The 17,441-nt window shown below is 40.7% G+C and overlaps 1 protein-coding gene across 6 annotated transcripts in view; it reads right to left on the bottom strand.

Moving 5' to 3' along the window:
• CDH8 (cadherin 8) overlaps positions 1–17,441 on the bottom strand; it is a 231,140-nt gene that overhangs the window by 14,528 nt on the left and 199,171 nt on the right. For 4 of the 6 annotated variants that reach the window (XM_028739646.2, XM_077931723.1, XM_077931724.1 and 1 more), the window contains one exon: positions 12,250–12,367. In XM_028739646.2, the coding sequence (XP_028595479.2) occupies positions 12,250–12,367 (118 nt within the window). Of the gene's footprint in view, positions 1–3,767; positions 3,892–12,249; positions 12,368–17,441 lie in introns of those variants that run through there. The other 2 variants (XM_077931725.1, XM_077931726.1) reach the window with 2 other exon arrangements.

Below are 17,441 nucleotides of genomic sequence, written 5' to 3'. Positions count from 1 at the left end.
ATAACAATAAGCAATTCCTGTTGCAATCCTATGATCACTGAGAGGGCATCCTAGAGGAATTAGGGAACTTCCTCTCAGTTCTGGAGAAAAGGTCCACAGACAGATAAGGTCTACCCTGGCAGCTTCCTTGTAGTTGCCATGAAACACTCCATAACATCCCCATCAGTTGGTGATGGGGAGGGGGAGAGTGTTGAAGTGATTAAGGGAGGCTCTGAATCTGCAAGATTCAAAGACTTTCTGTTTCCCTAATATGTCCCCAGTAAGAGAAAGAAAAGACACCACCCAAGAAGCTGGTGTAGTTATTTTCTTTCCAACCTCACCCCTACCTTCAACCCTGGCTGACACTTTGCATCTGGCTATTCCTCCACCATCAGTTTTCCCTCCCCACCCCATTATGCTATTTTTGCTCACAAAGGCAGAAAGCAACCTGTGTTGATAACATCACTATAGCAAACATAGGAATCACTCTCCTTTTGTTCCGTGACTATGCCAATGCTGTTTTATTCATAAATCCATTCCACCACATCTGTGCTTGTGATGATGTGTGTGTGTACTTCAATAGTATCTTGTCACAAAGTAAAACTTTTCTCTCAATGTATGCATCTCTAAATTATTTATTCTAAAATATGTATGTATTTATTTATTTTACACATTTTGGTGTGTTCTTTTTGCCAGGGCAGGGGGATTATATCACAAAATCCAGTGATATTTATAATTTGAAAGACATTTACATTCTGATCCTATTATTAGTAACCTTCTATACAATCATTTCAAGGCAATATACAATAGCAACCCCCCAAAAAAAACAGTCATAAAAATGGAAGCTACATTTAAAACAAAATATAAAACATGTATTAGTCCGGGTGATTTGAATTAGGTTGCTTCACCTAAACATGTGGGCTAAATGAAATTCTCTATATATGCTAACAAATGTTCTTATAATATACTGCACTTTTCTTTTCAAAAAAATAATTTAATATGAATAGATAAAACAAGCATTAGACTTGTCATCTGAATCTCCCCTTCCCCATATTAGAACATAAAATGGAGTCACCCACTGTTTTATAATATTGACTCCACCACAGCTAAATACAAGAGTGTGGAGGGAATACCACAGTAAAGAGCTGGTAATTTTTAACCTTCCACTGCCTCCTTTGGAAAAAAAATGAACTTTAGATAATTGTCTGTATAATTTCCAGTTCTGTTCCTTTCAGAAAATCTGAACTTTAGATAATTGTTTCTTAAGTATTCTGAAACTTTTCTCTGACCTTTAGTCCAAGAGAGTAGTAATCAAGCATATTTTACACGGTCACTTCCAACATAGCTGCAGTTCTACTATTTTTGTGGTTGGGTCTGCTAACTCTTTAGACGCTGGAAGGGTGGGGATATCCTTTTCATAGGAGGTCCCTCAGAGCTTTTTCTCTATATCACTATATAAAAGTCCAGAAGTAACTTACTGGCTTATTAGTAGGTGGGTTCATACCCTCTAACCCCCTGATTTTAGAGGGACATCCCAGATTCACAGAAGCCTTTTTGGCTCCTTTTCAGTCTAGGAATGTCTCACTTTCTGTCTCCAGAAGAGCCACTGATATTGGGTAGGAGGAAGAGCCAGCTGAACCTCTCCATGGCTGCCACTGCCAAAGTCCAGCCCCAAGTGAGGCACAGGCTCCAGCAGCTCTGCTCTGCTCTGCATTCCATTAACCGGGAGCCTCTGCAGAGAAGGCCCGTTCTCATGTTGCCACCCTCCTGACCTCTCGAGGAGGAGGCACATGAAGAAGGGCCTCAGAAGATGATCTCAGGGACTGGTTAGGTTCATATGGGAAGAGGTGGTCCTTGAGGTATTGTGGTCCTGAGCCATTTAAGGCTTTATAGGTCAAAACCAGCACTTTGAATTGGGCCCAGATACAAACTGGTAGCCAGTGCAGTTGGACCAGGATCGGGACAATATGCTCAAACCGTCTTCCTCCAGTGAGCAACCTGGCAGCTGAATATTTGACCTACCTATGGAATGCTTTAAAAAATAATTTGTAGTGCTTTATTTGGTGATTTAATTTTGCTTGTAAACAGCTTTGAGGCTTTCCTTTTTATAAATGAATGAATGAATGAATGAATGAATGAATGAATGAAGAATAGAAGTATAGAAATGATTTAGAACAAGCAGAGGCACTCGGCCCTCCAGATGTTTTGGGACTACAGTTCCCATCATCCTTGACCACTGGTCCTGTTAGCTAGGGATGATGGGAGTTGTGGTCCCAAAACATCTGGAGGGCCAAGTTTGCCTATGCCTGATTAGGAAAAATAAAATATTTTCAGTATAAATATGTCCAGATTCAGAAGCAGTATGAGGGAGCACCAGGTGAAGGGAAGGTATTATGCATTCAACATTGAGGGATTATTGGATGCATTTGTCTGGCCTAGGTGGACTTTTTAATCTAATTCAGTGGGCTCTTATTTTCTGAGGAATATGATAAATATGAATATAGTAGAATGCAAGGCCTTCTTGAGTATGGGAGGGGGGGATGTCTGGAACTATAAAAATAAGTTTGTCCTTTCCAGGGGAAAAAGCACTTCTGAACACAAAGCATGCTTGAATCATAATATTATTGTGTGAAGTACTCCTTAGAAGAGCATGCAGCTAGTATACTTGAGATTCTTGCTTTGCTTTGCCATTGTTTTGCAGTATAAGCACACACTCTCCAAGAAAATTTCATTGTATAAAATGCCCAACATAGTTGCCAACTCTATCACTAGGCTGAAACAAGCACACATCTGTCATGAAAGTCAGAGATAAGTGATTATATAGATTGCCAAAGAACTACAGTGTACACAAAGATTTTTATCAGTTACATGGGGACAATGGTAGGCAACCATTTAAATGCCTCTACATTGTACTCCCCCCCCCCCCACACACACACTGCCCGGGTTGGATAATAATTTCAGAAGAAGAATGCTGGCCTGCTTTTCAGTACTTCAGATGTAAGCTTTTTGCAGGATATCCACTGATTCATCATGTACTAGACCCCAATGGTTAGCAAAGAAGGAGAAAAATACAGCTGGGCAGGTCACAGAGAAAATAATTCAAATTCTCTCTAGCAAGCCACAGTTGGATAATATCCAGTACAGCAACACTCCAAATCCAGATGAAATGGTTGGCTACTATATATATAATGCAAGAAAGGAAAAGGAATAAAGAATATACAAGATATATTCATTTCATAGGACACCTTGACTTGCTTATAGCACTATATGTTGTATTACAAAACCTGTGCTTAAATCTATTAAAACTGGGGTTATAGTGTTAAATATATTAAAACTGGGGTCATTGTTTGTTTGTTTTACAATTTGATGTGGCAAAATATTTCCCATAAAATAAAGAGGTTAATTTGTCATTTGGTGAGATTCACTTATGACTGGAAGTGGCAGTCTAGTGGAATATTTTCCCTTTAAACATTCTAGATTAGAGAGGAGGTTTGGCAGTTGTGTGAACTAGAACCTGAATGCAAAAAGCAACAAGCTGGAAATCCAGAGAGATAGCCATGGCCAATTTCTGTTTGAATCCAAAGCTGTGGCTATGGGAGAAACAAGACCCTTAATGCAGCGAACCCCTCTATTGTAGACTCAGGTTGCATATAAGTGTAAATAAATCTGCAGTCTTGGGACATTGCTAGAGGGGAGTCTCAACCACAACCTAAGGGAGAACCCAACCCCCAAAACAGCACTACTGAAGAACAGCCTAAGGATGCCTAAAAGAGGGACAAACAGCTTACCAGATGCCCCTTCCTTGTGAGCTTGATTCATCGGGTTGGCCTTTCCAGTCCAATGAAAACCTTGATGGATTACCTCTGGCTTTTGGCGGAGGAGGGGGGATCTGTCTGGCTGGATGCCTGCATCCTGGGTACAGGAGAGGAGTGAGTGAGGTTTTAGCTAGACAGAACAGACAGTAGGGTGAAATCTTATGCTGGTTTGGTGTGTGCATGTAGTTTGTGGTTTTGGAGAGATAGGCGGAGTAATCCAAATTCCCCTTGGACTGGGTAGGTTGGAATGCCTCCAAACGAGACATACTAGAGGCAGGGAGGGGCTGAGCTAGCCTGAAACCCATTGGATATTCAGCCAGTCTCACTGCCATCACCCAATGACTTTGGGCCTGATCTGGGCTGAACTGCTTGCTCCCACCTCCAACTATTACCTACTTCATCGTGTGTAGCAGGGCTGTGGAAGAGATGGTATCTTCACTAATCACAAAAGCCGTGTTGGCAGAGTTAAGGTGGGGAGGGGAGAGAGATTCAGATCACAGCCTGATTTGTCTGCATTCAATTGTTGGTCTGAGAAGTGGCCATCTGTTCTGCTTAAAGGAGTTGTAGAATAAACAATTTCTACGAAAATCACAAGGAGCAGGCATCTCCTCAAGCGATGTTGCCTATCTGGAACTGTGATCATACCTCTTGCTTCTCTCGATGGAGAGTTGTGTGTGTGAAGAAACACCTGACATTTGTGTGTCTGGGATATAGCCTACTGTACAATGGGCAAAAAATAGTCTCCATTCTCCCACCCATTTTTCTCCTCTGGCCCTGCCCACTATTGGCAAGCGGCCCCCACAAGGTTGCAGCCCTCTGGCTGGAAAGGGCTTTCTACCCTGTTCTAAAATGTATTTCAAAAGACAGGTGAAACGAATGATTCTTCAATCCCACATACATATCAATGCTACTTAACTCCTCTCACCACTGGCCAGGACTGGCATCAGCACCTGGCATCATTGGACATTTCTCAGGGCCAAACACCCTGGCAAAGCTCAATATTGTTTTATTTTCTCTGTCCAGCTGCTAAGTCGAGCTGCAACTTTAATTCCTCACAATGCCCCCAATGTAGCATTACTCTAGAGTATTTGTGGGAAATTAAGATGTCAACTCTGCTGCATTTTGCTATTGCTGACAGTGAAGGCCAATGGTGAAGGGGCCTCACCAAAGAGTGCCTTGCCAAGGGGCCCTTCAAACCAGCAGCTGGCCAAACTCTTTTGCAGCTCACTGACAAAGCGTATTCTCTGCATGCAGGAGGTCCCAGCTTTAATCCTTGTCCTCTCCATTTAAAAGGACCAGGCAGCATGTAATGGCAAACCCGTCTACCTGAAACCCTGGAGAGCCACTGCCAGTCAGAGTAGATAATACTGGACCAGGTGTGCCGCTGGTCTATTTTCTTATAAAGCAATTTCATATACCTGGGGATCCTGGCGCTTGAATCTGTGGGAAGGCTTGCATTTACAGTGCCTATAATTCATTCGAATAACTGCTGATTGGTCTTATTCTACCTGTGGTGAAATAAGAAGCTCTTTTGACAAACTGTGTATCACAAGATAAAACTATTCCTACCCACTTCAGACAGTGGGTGGGAAAGGGACTGAATGATTGAAAACTCCCTCATATAAATAAAGCTCCCTACATAGCAAACACTTAACCTAGCCTCTCTGCTAACCTAATTTCTGTGTGCATGAATATTCTTTCAGTAGGAAGCATCCAGTCACTCAGCCTAAACTGACACAGTGATTGAAAAGCTCTACCCATGTGACACCTGCTATGTCGAAATTGGTACAGTCCAAGAACCATTCTACCACCTGATAAGCTGTTTGTCTCAAAAGCCACTGATGTTTGTGTCTAATTTGATGCCTTATGGACACATAAGTGGAATGGAAATTGAAATGGCAATTCTGCATATTTCCTCTCCTTTATGAGAATATTCAGCTCTTCATGGCACAAGGTTGGGGATCCCTGCCAAGATTATGTTAGTATGATAAGGAAGATAATTGAACCTAAAATTCATTCTTACTCACAAAATTGTGGTCACCCAGCTCTCTTACCTAGGCAAAAAAGCAGAGCAGCCAATGAAATCCCTTAGAAATTCAGGAGCATTCACTTTACCCAGGAAATCCAAGCCTTATAAGAAATTTAGTTCAGTGCAAACTTAGAAAATTCACACTACTCAAAACAATATGCAAAGAGAAACACAGCTGTCCTTCATTATGCACACTTACAAGTTTGTGATGAAGATCTCAAACTAAAAAATGCATACACAAATGCATATATTAGATAAAAATGTACATAAAATGTATAAAATAGAACTGAAAATGCACTTCTGTACCCTGGCCTTTGACACCTGAAATGTGTTTTCAGGGGCCATTCTATTCCTGTGACTATAATTTAACTGTTTTTAATTTGCTGATGCTGAAGGATGGGTATGCAGGAGTATACTGCAACCTGTTGTTCTTCTTCTTCTTCTTATCATCATCATTTGTTGTTGTTGTTGTTGTTGTTGTATTTTTCACATGGCAGCTCAAAAGAATTTACAATGTTTTAAGCAAAAACCAAACATGTAAATGCATTAAAACCAGCATTAAAGAAAAATAACCCAAAAGATTGTTGTTTTTTTAAAAAACATCCTGCACATGCAAATATGCCACAAATAATCAAAAGCCAAATGCCTGATGAAAAAAAGCATGTTTTTGCCTGGTGCAATGACAGTGCCAGGCAAGTTGGGATAGAGCATTTCAGAAATGCACAGCCACCACAGAAAAGGCTTATTCTCATGTTGCCATCCTCTAGACTTCCCATGGAGGAGGCACACTAAGAATAGCCTCAGATGAAGATTGTAGAGTCCAGGTTGGTTCATACTGTAAGAGGCGGTCCTGAGCCACATAAGACCTCATAGGTCAAAATCAGACTACCTCATAGAACATGCAACATCAGGGATGAATTCCAGTGTCTGCAGGGCCACAGGCTCCACAGGTATTAAAATAAAATGTGTGTGTGTGTATTCTACAATAAGGAAGTTAGTGTTCTTAAAAAAATAATAATCATTCAACATTAATTTGAAGTGAAATAGAAATTATAACCCAGGAAGCAGGGAGCTGTTTTATGGACAAGGGTATTCTTCAATATGTGTGCATCAAAACCTATTAGAAAAATAATGATGATTAAGAAAAGGACACAGTACCATTCTGCAAGCAGGCTTTGACATTGCTCTTCCCGAAAAAAAGGTTACTTCCTTAATGCAGTACAATTAGTCACACAAAAATAGCATTGCACATATTTGTTGGAGGATATAAACAATTATAGAGGTCTGTGTTCCTGTGCCATTCTGCAAACAACTTTGGTTGGGATGAGGAGGAAACCTCAGAAGAGCAACAGGTTGGAGGGGGAAGGTTAATAAGTGGTATGGACTGCTCACAAAGCTCAAAGAGAAATTCAAATGACTTGCATGTTCTGTCACACTAGCTTGCTGTTTCTAGACACTTACATGGAAGTTAAATTCCACTGATTTCAGTATAACGTAGAATGTAGGGTTGCATCCAACTAAATTCAACTCAGAGCAGACCCACTGAAATTAATGAATCAAAGTTAATCATGTCCTTTAACATCAATGGATCTACTTTGAGTAGAACTAACTGAGCAGAAGTAATATGGTCAACAACCTTCTATGATTCAAAGTATCATAGAAGGTGGAACAGATATTGATACTTTTTGATTCTTGAAATCTAGAGTATCAGCAACAGATTACTGCCTGGTATGTATATGAAGGCCTCCATCAAGGAAGAGGCCAGCAATAGCCAATGTGGCTATTGCAGATGTTATTTGACTCACATCAGCCTCAGTCAGCATGACTAAAGCTCCGGGACAATAGGAGTTGTCATTCAACAACACATTGACTGAAGATTGCTCTTACCATGACATGATTTCTCCCAGTCTTCAAATTAGCTGGTGTCTTGCCTACAGGGCTTCAGAGAATCCTGCAGGTATTTGAAGACTGGTTTCATGTCACTGCCACCTCCCTGTCCCCCTGACCCATATAAAACCCTCTCTTCCCCAGATTAACCATGTCCATTTCCTTGAACTTTTCCTTATATGCCTTGTTTTCCATACCCATGACCATCTTTATTTCCCTCCTCTGAACCTATTCCAGTATGTCTATGTCTTTACATGCAGGAAACTGGTCCCATTCCTCCAGATGAGGTCTGACTACTAGTAAGTGGGTGAGGGGATGGAGCTATTACTTCATGTGATATTTTTTTTTAAAAAATGGTTCTAGAATTTGTTTGTTTGCTTTGGTTTTATTTATTGCATTTATATTTGTATCCCAGCTTTTCTCCAAGGAGCTCAAGGTGGCATACATAGTTTTCCTCCTCCGCATTTTATCCTCACAGCAAGCCTGTGGGGGTAGGTTAGACTGAGAGGCAGTTACTGGCCCAAGGTCACCCAGTGAGCATCTTGGCCAAGTGGAGAATTTGAACCTTGGTCTGCCTGGTTCTAGCGCGACATTCTAACCACAACACCCAACAGCAAGTTGCCTTAGCCAATTTTGCAGCTGCATCAAATAGCTGACTCACTTTCTTATGATAAACTACAGCCCCTGCAAAAGCCAAGGTGTTTCCCATTCTGTACCGGTGCATTTGATTCACCCTTAAATATGTGAGGACTCATCATAAAATGTTGCCTTTCCAAGCAAAAATGTTGCTCCCCTGATTATGAATGGGTGGGGAAGACACGTCCTGATGGTACAAGACTGGGACATTTTGCTGGCAAAATCTTTAGCTTTGCCCCATATTAGTCCACATTCTTCCATTTTAAAAATACATGCAGGTTTTTTGCCAAGGCTAGTCCCACTCGATCTAGATCCACTGAAATTAATGGACATGGGCAACTTAAGTGCATTAATTTCAGTAGATTTACTCTGAGTGGGGCTTAGTTGGACACAACCTAATAATTTTGAAGAAATAAACAAAAGATCAGACCTTGACTGAAAACACTGACTGAGAATCTTGTCTCATACCCCCCCCCCCCCTCAATCCAGTGAAATCTGAAATGGTGCTTCAGAGGCAGAGTGAAGATTCAGCAAGTCAGCTGCACATCAGCACACATGCAATGCACGAGCCATCCATGGATATGCACTGCTTAAGGGACTTAAGTGCAGCTGGCGACTGTATCAATCAAACCAATGAAGAGCAGTCCCTAATGTGACAATCCACACATTCAGAAAATTATCTTTCAAGACTGTTTACTGTTCATTTGCTGCCTGACCTTCAAGTAAATCTGTGTGCCAGGAAATGAGGCCAGGGTAAATTTTATAACTCAATGACAGTAGAAAAGGGATCCAAATTTGTCTTCTTCCTTCCACGGTGTGAATGAAATGACAATTCTAGAGTGTGACAGGATTAAAGTGTGCCCTTCCTTTTCAAATGGCAATGCTAAGGTAAGTTGTCCTTCAAACTTTGCTGACCTAACAACTTTATTGCCCCCCCTCCCTTTTTTAGTACATGCTTGATACTAATTCTTCTTTACTCCAGCTGGCTTTGCATCAAGATAGGTTTCTATTTGAGGAGTCACTGAGTCCTTTGACTCAATGTTACTCAGTGTTAGTCATATTCAGAGTAAACCCACCTAAGGGACCTAAGTTAGTCATGTCCATTAATTTCAATGGGTATGTTTATTTAGTTCATAAAATTTACACACTGCTTGGTTGTTAAGAGCCTCAAATTGGTTTACAAAAAAAGATAAAACAATGAAATTATCCATAAGAAGAATGAACAACAATAATTTAAGACTTTTGTAAAGTTAAAATAACAATAGATTAAAAACAGATTGAATCTTGCATCAGCTTTCTGAAAATTTGGGTAACCTTGTCCAAACAAGAATGTTTTTAGCAGGCACTGAAAAGAATACATTAAATACACTTGTCTGATATCAATTGACAGGGAGCTCTAAACTGTAGGTGCTGCCACACTAAAATATCAAGTTCTTACAAATGCGGAACAGGTATTGTGTAGTACCTGTAACTGTGTCAGTTCCATTGACTGAAGTGGTTGATTGGGGATATATGTGGTAAAGGGAAAAGGGAAAGGGGAAAGGGAAAGGGAAAAGCCAAGTGTGTCTCCCTGGGAAGAGCATCCCATGGGCAGGGAGCTACTGCTTGAAAGGGATATGTTCATATTGCCACCTTGAAAGGGATATGTTCATATTGCAAAGCACAAGGAGAAGGACCTCAGACAATGATCACAGGGTCCAGGTCAGTTCATGTGGGGAGAGGTGGTCCTAGAGGTATTTGAATCCTGAACTGCACAAGACTTTATACATTAAAAGCAGCACTTTGAATTGACAAGCACACCATTTCAATATCATAAAAAGGTAAAGGTACCCCTGCCCGTACGGGCCAGTCTTGACAGACTCTAGGGTTGTGCGCCCATCTCACTCAAGAGGCCAATATCATAACATATCATATCATAACATAACATAACATATCAATAACATAACATAGTATAATTTTTCATTGTTATTCCGTTCCTTATTTACTTCTAGATGCCCAAATGTCAAGCTGTTATATGTCCAGCCTAATCACAAATTTCTACTCCTTCCACTTTAGAGTGAAAGCTCAGCTCTATCTGCTGATGGATGGCCACACCAACTCGGCCCCGAACACACTGACCAGATGCTTGGAAGCTGTGGCTGAATGGTTTCGTGGGAGCCGATTGAAACTAAATCCTTCAAAGACAGAGGTCCTATGGCTAGGTCAGGATGGCATGGGGATGAGGGACCAACTCCCTTCTCTTGTGGGGGCCCAATTAGTGCCATTGCCTTCCGTTAAGAGTTTGGGTGTAATCCTTGACGCCTCCCTTTCCATGGAGGCGCAAGTTACAGCAACAGCCAAGGCGACATTTTTCCACCTTCGCTGCATCAAGCAGTTGGTCCCTTACCTTTCCCACCCCAACCTGGCCACAGTGATCCATGCGACGGCCATCTCCAGGCTTGACTACTGTAATTCGCTCTACGCGGGGCTGCCCTTGAAGCTGTCCCAGAAACTCCAGCGGGTACAGAATGCTGCAGTGAGGCTCCTCACGGGGTCTCTGCCATGGGAGCATATTCACCCAGTGCTTTTCAAGCTGCACTGGCTCCCGGTGGAGTACAGGGTCAGATTTAAGGTGCTGCTTTTGACCTTTAAAGCCCTTCACGGCCTAGGACCCTCGTACCTACGGGACCGCCTCTCCTGGTATGCCCCACGGAGAGCCTCAAGGTCCATAAATAACAACACCCTAGTGGTCCCAGGCCCTAAGGAAGTTAGATTGGCTTCAACCAGAGCCAGGGCCTTTTCAACTCTGGCTCCGGCCTGGTGGAACGCTCTGCCTCATGAGACCAGGGCCCTGCAGGATCTGATTTCTTTCCGCAGGGCTTGTAAGACAGAGTTGTTCCGCCTGGCCTTTGGCTTGGAGCCAATTTGATTCCCTCCCTCCCTCTCTTTCTTTTTTCTTTTCCTTCTCCTCCTGCAATGAGGCTACATTTTAATATTTTAATGTTCCATTATTTTAATGTTGTATTTTATTTTTGTTTTTAAGTTGTAATCATTCTTCTTGTTTTTATTATTGCTTGTAAGCCGCTCTGAGCCCGGCCTTGGCTGGGGAGGGTGGGGTATAAATAAAAAATTATTATTATTATTATTATTATTATTATTATTATTATTATTATTATAACAGTAGCTTATATAAAACTACTTATTCAATGAAGAAAGAAAATGGCTATGCACACCTATGTGTTCCTTCCTTTTCCACTATCGCTCAGAATATAAAAGACCTCTACATATGTTCAGGACTTTTTTCCAGCAGGAATTCACCAGAATTCAGTTCCAGCACCTTTCAGGTGGGTGCCATTGCCATTATAAGAAAACAAGGGAGGCGTTCCTGGTGAGTTCTGGCACCTCTTTTTCTAGAAAAAATAGCACTGTATATGCTGTTGTATATATACATAGACTTCTTTGTGACACATTCCAAATACACAAACAGTGACCTCCTCTATGCAATATTTTAAAATGTTCTTGTAACATAAAAATTCAGGAGGAGTGGAATGGAGAACAGACCTAACCAACAGAACAGAGAAGGAACAGAACAGAGGAAATATGCTGATCCCTACATGACGTTAACAAAAAAATCAATACACTAGATATTTCCAGCACTTCAGAATTAGCCACAATCCAATTAGAAGATAAATTTGTCCTAGGAAGTTTTAAATTCCTTGGTGACTACCATATCTTAAAATCACTCTAACCCAAGTTGTGACTTTCAGCACCAGTCCCAGACATTTTGAAAAAGACTGAAGCCAAATTCTCATTTGTGAAGAGAAAGAGACATTTGCAAAATAAACAGAACAAAGCAAGCAGAAAGAAATAAAACATGGCACATGATACTCTGTTGTGTTATATTTATGCCTTATATATATTTACCTTGATTTTTCTCAATTGTGAAATTTGGATTGTTCACCATTTCCTGTGGAAGGTTGTAAACAAAATAGTGTCCATTTTTAGGATCATCTTTGTCAATGGCTCTCATCGTATGAATGACCTACAACAGGATGAAGAAAACAAAAAGTTTTATCTAAATCAAAATCAGTTCACAGGTTTAACTAAACTGCACATGAAAAGGGGACAAAATTATGGCTGCAATCCTACATCCAATTACCTGGAAGTGAGCCCTATTAAACTCAATGAGACTTATTTCTGAGTAAACATTTATAGGATTGTTTTGTAAGTTTAAATCAGTTACATCCCAGTAAATTCATTGAGGGGGATGTGAACTAAGTTTGTTGGACATAGTTCCCACTGAAATCAATGGCACAAGTAATGACTAGCTTGCCCCATTAATTCCAATGAGATTTAAATCCAGCTAAAATAATTAGTCTGGATCCAACCCATGATAAAACTAGACTTATCTAGGATTGCCAACTTTTTTACAAGCCTTTGCTCCTGTGCCTTCTTACAGCAGCTTTTTCAGCAGATGTTAGCAAGAGATCATTGCCAAAGCTAAGCACTTTTTAAATTCTCTTGATTTCGGGTAGGGGGAGGGGATAAGCATATAGTTCACTTCCTGCAAAATTCAGTCAACCATAACAGCCCTGTGCTAAGCATTTTTTTGCATCATAGTAATTCCCATTGGTTTCAATGGGCCTCAATTTGGAGCAAGTATGATGGAGCCTGCAGCCTAAAAGTGTGTAACTTGAGCTGTTTTGTGCTCCGCATTAATTTCTAAGAAGCTCCAGGTGTTCCCTGTTCAGCAATTCTGCAACAATGAGTGTGTTGGATGAGTAGTTGCTATTAGCTTCACTGTTTATTAACGTTGTGTCCTTTGACAGGTGTTAAATTAGCACAGCGAAGGTAGGAAGATTGTGTTCTCACCAATTACTGCTGTTGTGAATAATTTCTCAGCTTATTTCATATATTGTTTTGTCCTTGCATAGAAATGCCAAAGGCTATAACTGCTTGCATTCCATGACATTTTGGTTCCAGTGTCATCTACCTACCTAGCCACCCACCCACTTTCCAATGCTCATCGCATCTCAGTCTGAAAATTAATCTGGAAACTATCTGAGAACAATCCAGAGGATTTTGGGAAAACATAGCTTGCATCTTTAATAAGAGACATTTGAGGCAGGCAGGTGGACGCTGTCTTCAGGGCAGACTGAGGTTAGTGGGACAGTGCCTCATTGGCCTAATGAACCAGCCTCCACTGATCTATGGTGCTATGCCTAAGACACTTGCTTAAAACTTTCTCTTTCATGCCCACTTCCAGCTTCACCACATCTTGCGTTTGTCTGAAGAAGTACTTTTTGTGTGTCTGTCCCTATTCCACTGTCGGCCGATTTAATGGAGGGGCTCCATTTGTTGTATTATGAGGGAGGGAGAAATGTATCTTTTACTTGCTCCGTAGCATGCACAATTTTACAAAACCTCTATCATGCCATCTCCCCAACTTAATCTTCCTAAGATTAAAGCAAGATTAGGCTGAGGAACTGTGTAGATGGAGTCTTATTAAATGTAATGCTTGAATCTTCTGAATCTCTGTTATAAGCTTCCATTAAAATCTTCCACCAAACTTACACGAGACGTTGCAATTCTCACTCATCTTCACATTTGCTTTTTCTTTTACTAACTCTCTTCAACACGGCTGCTTTCTTCCAAGTTATGTGGGATGTCATATGAAATAGTGTTGGGTGTGTGTGTGCCAAGTTTGTTGTTTCAGATACTCAAGTCAAGAAATTAAGACTTCAGGTTCCCATAGCAACCTTCACCTCACCTTTATGCACATGCAATGCATACAGTGAAGCATTTTACCACATATACAAATATGATGTCATGCAGGCAACTGCAAATGTTCCTGCTATGTGGGCTCTGGCAAAGGCCCAAGACCTTTTTGGTGCCCTGTTCTTCTTCTTCTTCTTCTTCTTCTTCTTCTTCTTCTTCTTCTTCTTCTTCTTCTTCTTCTTCTTTTTTACTGTGCTAAAGGTAAGTCATATTTATCTCTTTCTCTGTGTGCTGAATGACTGCTTAATGAATGACCATTATTATAGTAACTCCTTGGCACTTTCTAGCAATGAGATTACAGCACAAGAGAATTAAAGGGAGGGGGGGCATTCTTGATTGACCTGTCATTATAATGTTTTCCACAATTTATTGCTTTCAGTATATGCAGCACTGTGAATTGCCAGAACAATCTGCATAAGAAAAAAGTGTGCCTTGGTGGTGGTGAGGTGATGCTCTGAAGAATAACATTTGAAGAAACAGTCATCACATTCTTGTTCTTTCACATTGTTGTACATTGCCTTCATCTTTTCATATAATGAAGAAAAAGAGTCTGGATTGGAGTCGGCAGTACAGTGGTACCTCGGGTTAAGTACTTAATTCGTTCTGGAGGTCCGTTCTTAACTTGAAACTGTTCTTAACCTGAAGCACCACTTTAGCTAATGGGGCCTCCTGCTGCTGCCGCACCGCCAGTGGCGTAGCATGGGGGGTGCAGGGGGGGCCAGCCGCACCGGGCGCAACATCTGGGGTTAGGGCAAATCCACAGGTTAGGGGGCGCAAATCCACGGGTTAGGGGGCGCAAATCCACGGGTTAGGGGGCGCAAATTACTTGCCTTGCCCCGGGTGCTGACAACCCACGCTACGCCACTGCGCACCACCAGAACATGATTTCTGTTCTCATCCTGAAGCAAAGTTCTTAACCTGAGGCACTATTTCTGGGTTAGCTGAGTCTGTAACCTGAAGCATATGTAACCCGAGGTACCACTGTATTAGTTTCTCTTCTGAAAACCCTGCACCACATTGTCACTAGTCATTATTTAAACAGAGATAGTTCTATGATTTACTGTGGTTTTTGTGTTGTAGATTGTAAGATGCCTTGAGTTTCTGTGAAAAATATATAGGGTATTTTTGCTTCTTCCATATGCCCATGTGACCTCTTCAGACACTATTACTGTTGCCATATAATGCTCCTGCGGTTATAAGAAATTGTTCTTTTAGTGTGGCACCATCTATAGTTTGGAACTCCCTGCCAATTCATGTGAGGAATGCACCTACATTGTATTCTTTTTGCAGTGTGCTTAAAACATTTTTGATCAGGCAAGCCTATTCAGAAACATCAGTGTTGAAAAATCATGGTAGGTAGCCATGTTGGTTTGATGCAGTCAAAAAAATAAAATAAAATAAAATAAAAAAAATCCAGTAGCACCTTATAGACCAACTAAGTTTGTTCAGGTATAAGCTTTTGCGTGCATGCATCTGAAGAAGGTATCTGAAGAAGTGTGCATGCACACGAAAGCTTATACCAGAACAAACTTAGTTGGCCTATAAGGTGCTACTGGACAATATTTATTTATTATTTATTATTTATTATCTATCTATCTATCTATCTATCTATCTATCTATCATCTATCTATCTACTGTTAATTTAAATTCTCTTTAAATCTTTTAATTGTTTTAACTGTGCTTTTACGATTTTTATATTTTTGTAAACTGCTTAGAGGTTTTCCTACAGTCAATTTTTATATGAATTTTGTTAAACAATAAGTAAAACTAAGTAAATTTGTCTGGTGTGAGCCGGTAGAAAAGCAGAAAGGGGTGGGGAGCAGCCCTTTTTAAAATTTGCAGATTTGTGTAAAGAATGCAAATCAGAAAGTGACATGCTTTTCCAGTGGATCTGAGATTAGCATTCTGCTATTATGGGTTCAGAATAAAAGCAAGAAGAATTCATTTGGCAGTGTTATACATCAACAGTTTTTAATGCATTCTGTCACGTCACCGGCAGTCGTGGTTGCCACTCTCAATTATATCAGGACCCAAAATAGAACACGTGGAGGAATGAACTGCATTAGATGGTTCACTCAGTATATTTACAGACTGCAAATAAGGTTTTCTAAGAGGTTGAGATGTAATCAAGTCCCCTAAGGTGATTCAAACTCAATTTAACTTAGCTGTTAAGTTAACCTACAAATCTGTAAATGTATTCAGATAGTAGAAAGCAATCACATTCTTTCTTTGTGTCAGATGATCAAGAATTTATTTGGAAGACGCAAAAGAATTCAGATCTAGAGGAGGGCCTCTATATTCAGTTTATTCTTGTATTATTTTTACTCCCACATGTTTGCATGTCTGCATTTGAAATTGATTTCTTTGTAAAACACCCACCCACTTCACACTCTCTCTTGGTACTCTGGTGCACGACTATCCTGTAAATTTTGGGTACCACCAGTTTCTCATTTTTTTGCAGTCTTCAGTTCTACACATTTCCAATTCAGTTGGCAAGTGCTGTTTTTCTTTTTGTCATCATGAAAATTCATCAACGCCGGAGTGCGCATTCCTTCCGATAAACACATTTTGTGTGCAATTTTGCCTAGTGTACACATTTTTGCAAAACAATTCCCCTAATATAATGCATTTTTGTATGTTATTTTCACTGATATAGGCATCTATATACATACTTTACCTAGTAAATGCATTTTCATACACATTACCCGGCCAGAGAACTGCATTTCAAAATACAGAGAAGTTTAAATTATGAAAGATGGCTGTTTCACTTTGCATATTGTTTCAGAAAGTGTGAATTTGACAGCTTTGCCTTTTAATGTGAACTGAATTTCTCCCCTATCCTTATATAGCACTGGATTGCTATATAAGGTTGGGATCCCCAAATGGGTGTCACCCTGCCCTACCATGAACATTCCAGTAAGGTTGCTAGAGTTTTTTTAAAAAGGGCAGCGAGGGGGGGGGGGTGAAGCAGAAAAGGGAAACAAGAAAAAGCACAAGTGCAAAAGAGGCCAGAGTTAAGATTTGCAGTCCCACTCACAGTGACCTCTCCCCTCAGACCAAGGCCTAGTCTAAGAAGGTAAACAAACTGGACAAGGACAACATTCTGTGATTTTAAACTGGCCACAACTCTATTGATTCCAGATATATGTAGAATTTGGCTTAGGCATTGGGTGCATATCCCTCCCAGCCTTCTGGTAGATTGCTGAGGGATGACAGGGTCGATCATGGGCTTAATGGGTCCATCACAAGACACAGTTCTGAATTGATGGACCTTCCATGCTGCTGAACGAAGCTCTATGGCCCATTTGTCACACACCTTGGCTTTTGGACAGAGACTT

This window comes from Podarcis muralis, chromosome 7, assembly GCF_964188315.1.
Source record: "Podarcis muralis chromosome 7, rPodMur119.hap1.1, whole genome shotgun sequence".
NCBI classification, from domain to species: Eukaryota; Metazoa; Chordata; class Lepidosauria; order Squamata; family Lacertidae; genus Podarcis; species Podarcis muralis.
This window is presented reverse-complemented; position numbering and strand designations above follow the sequence as displayed.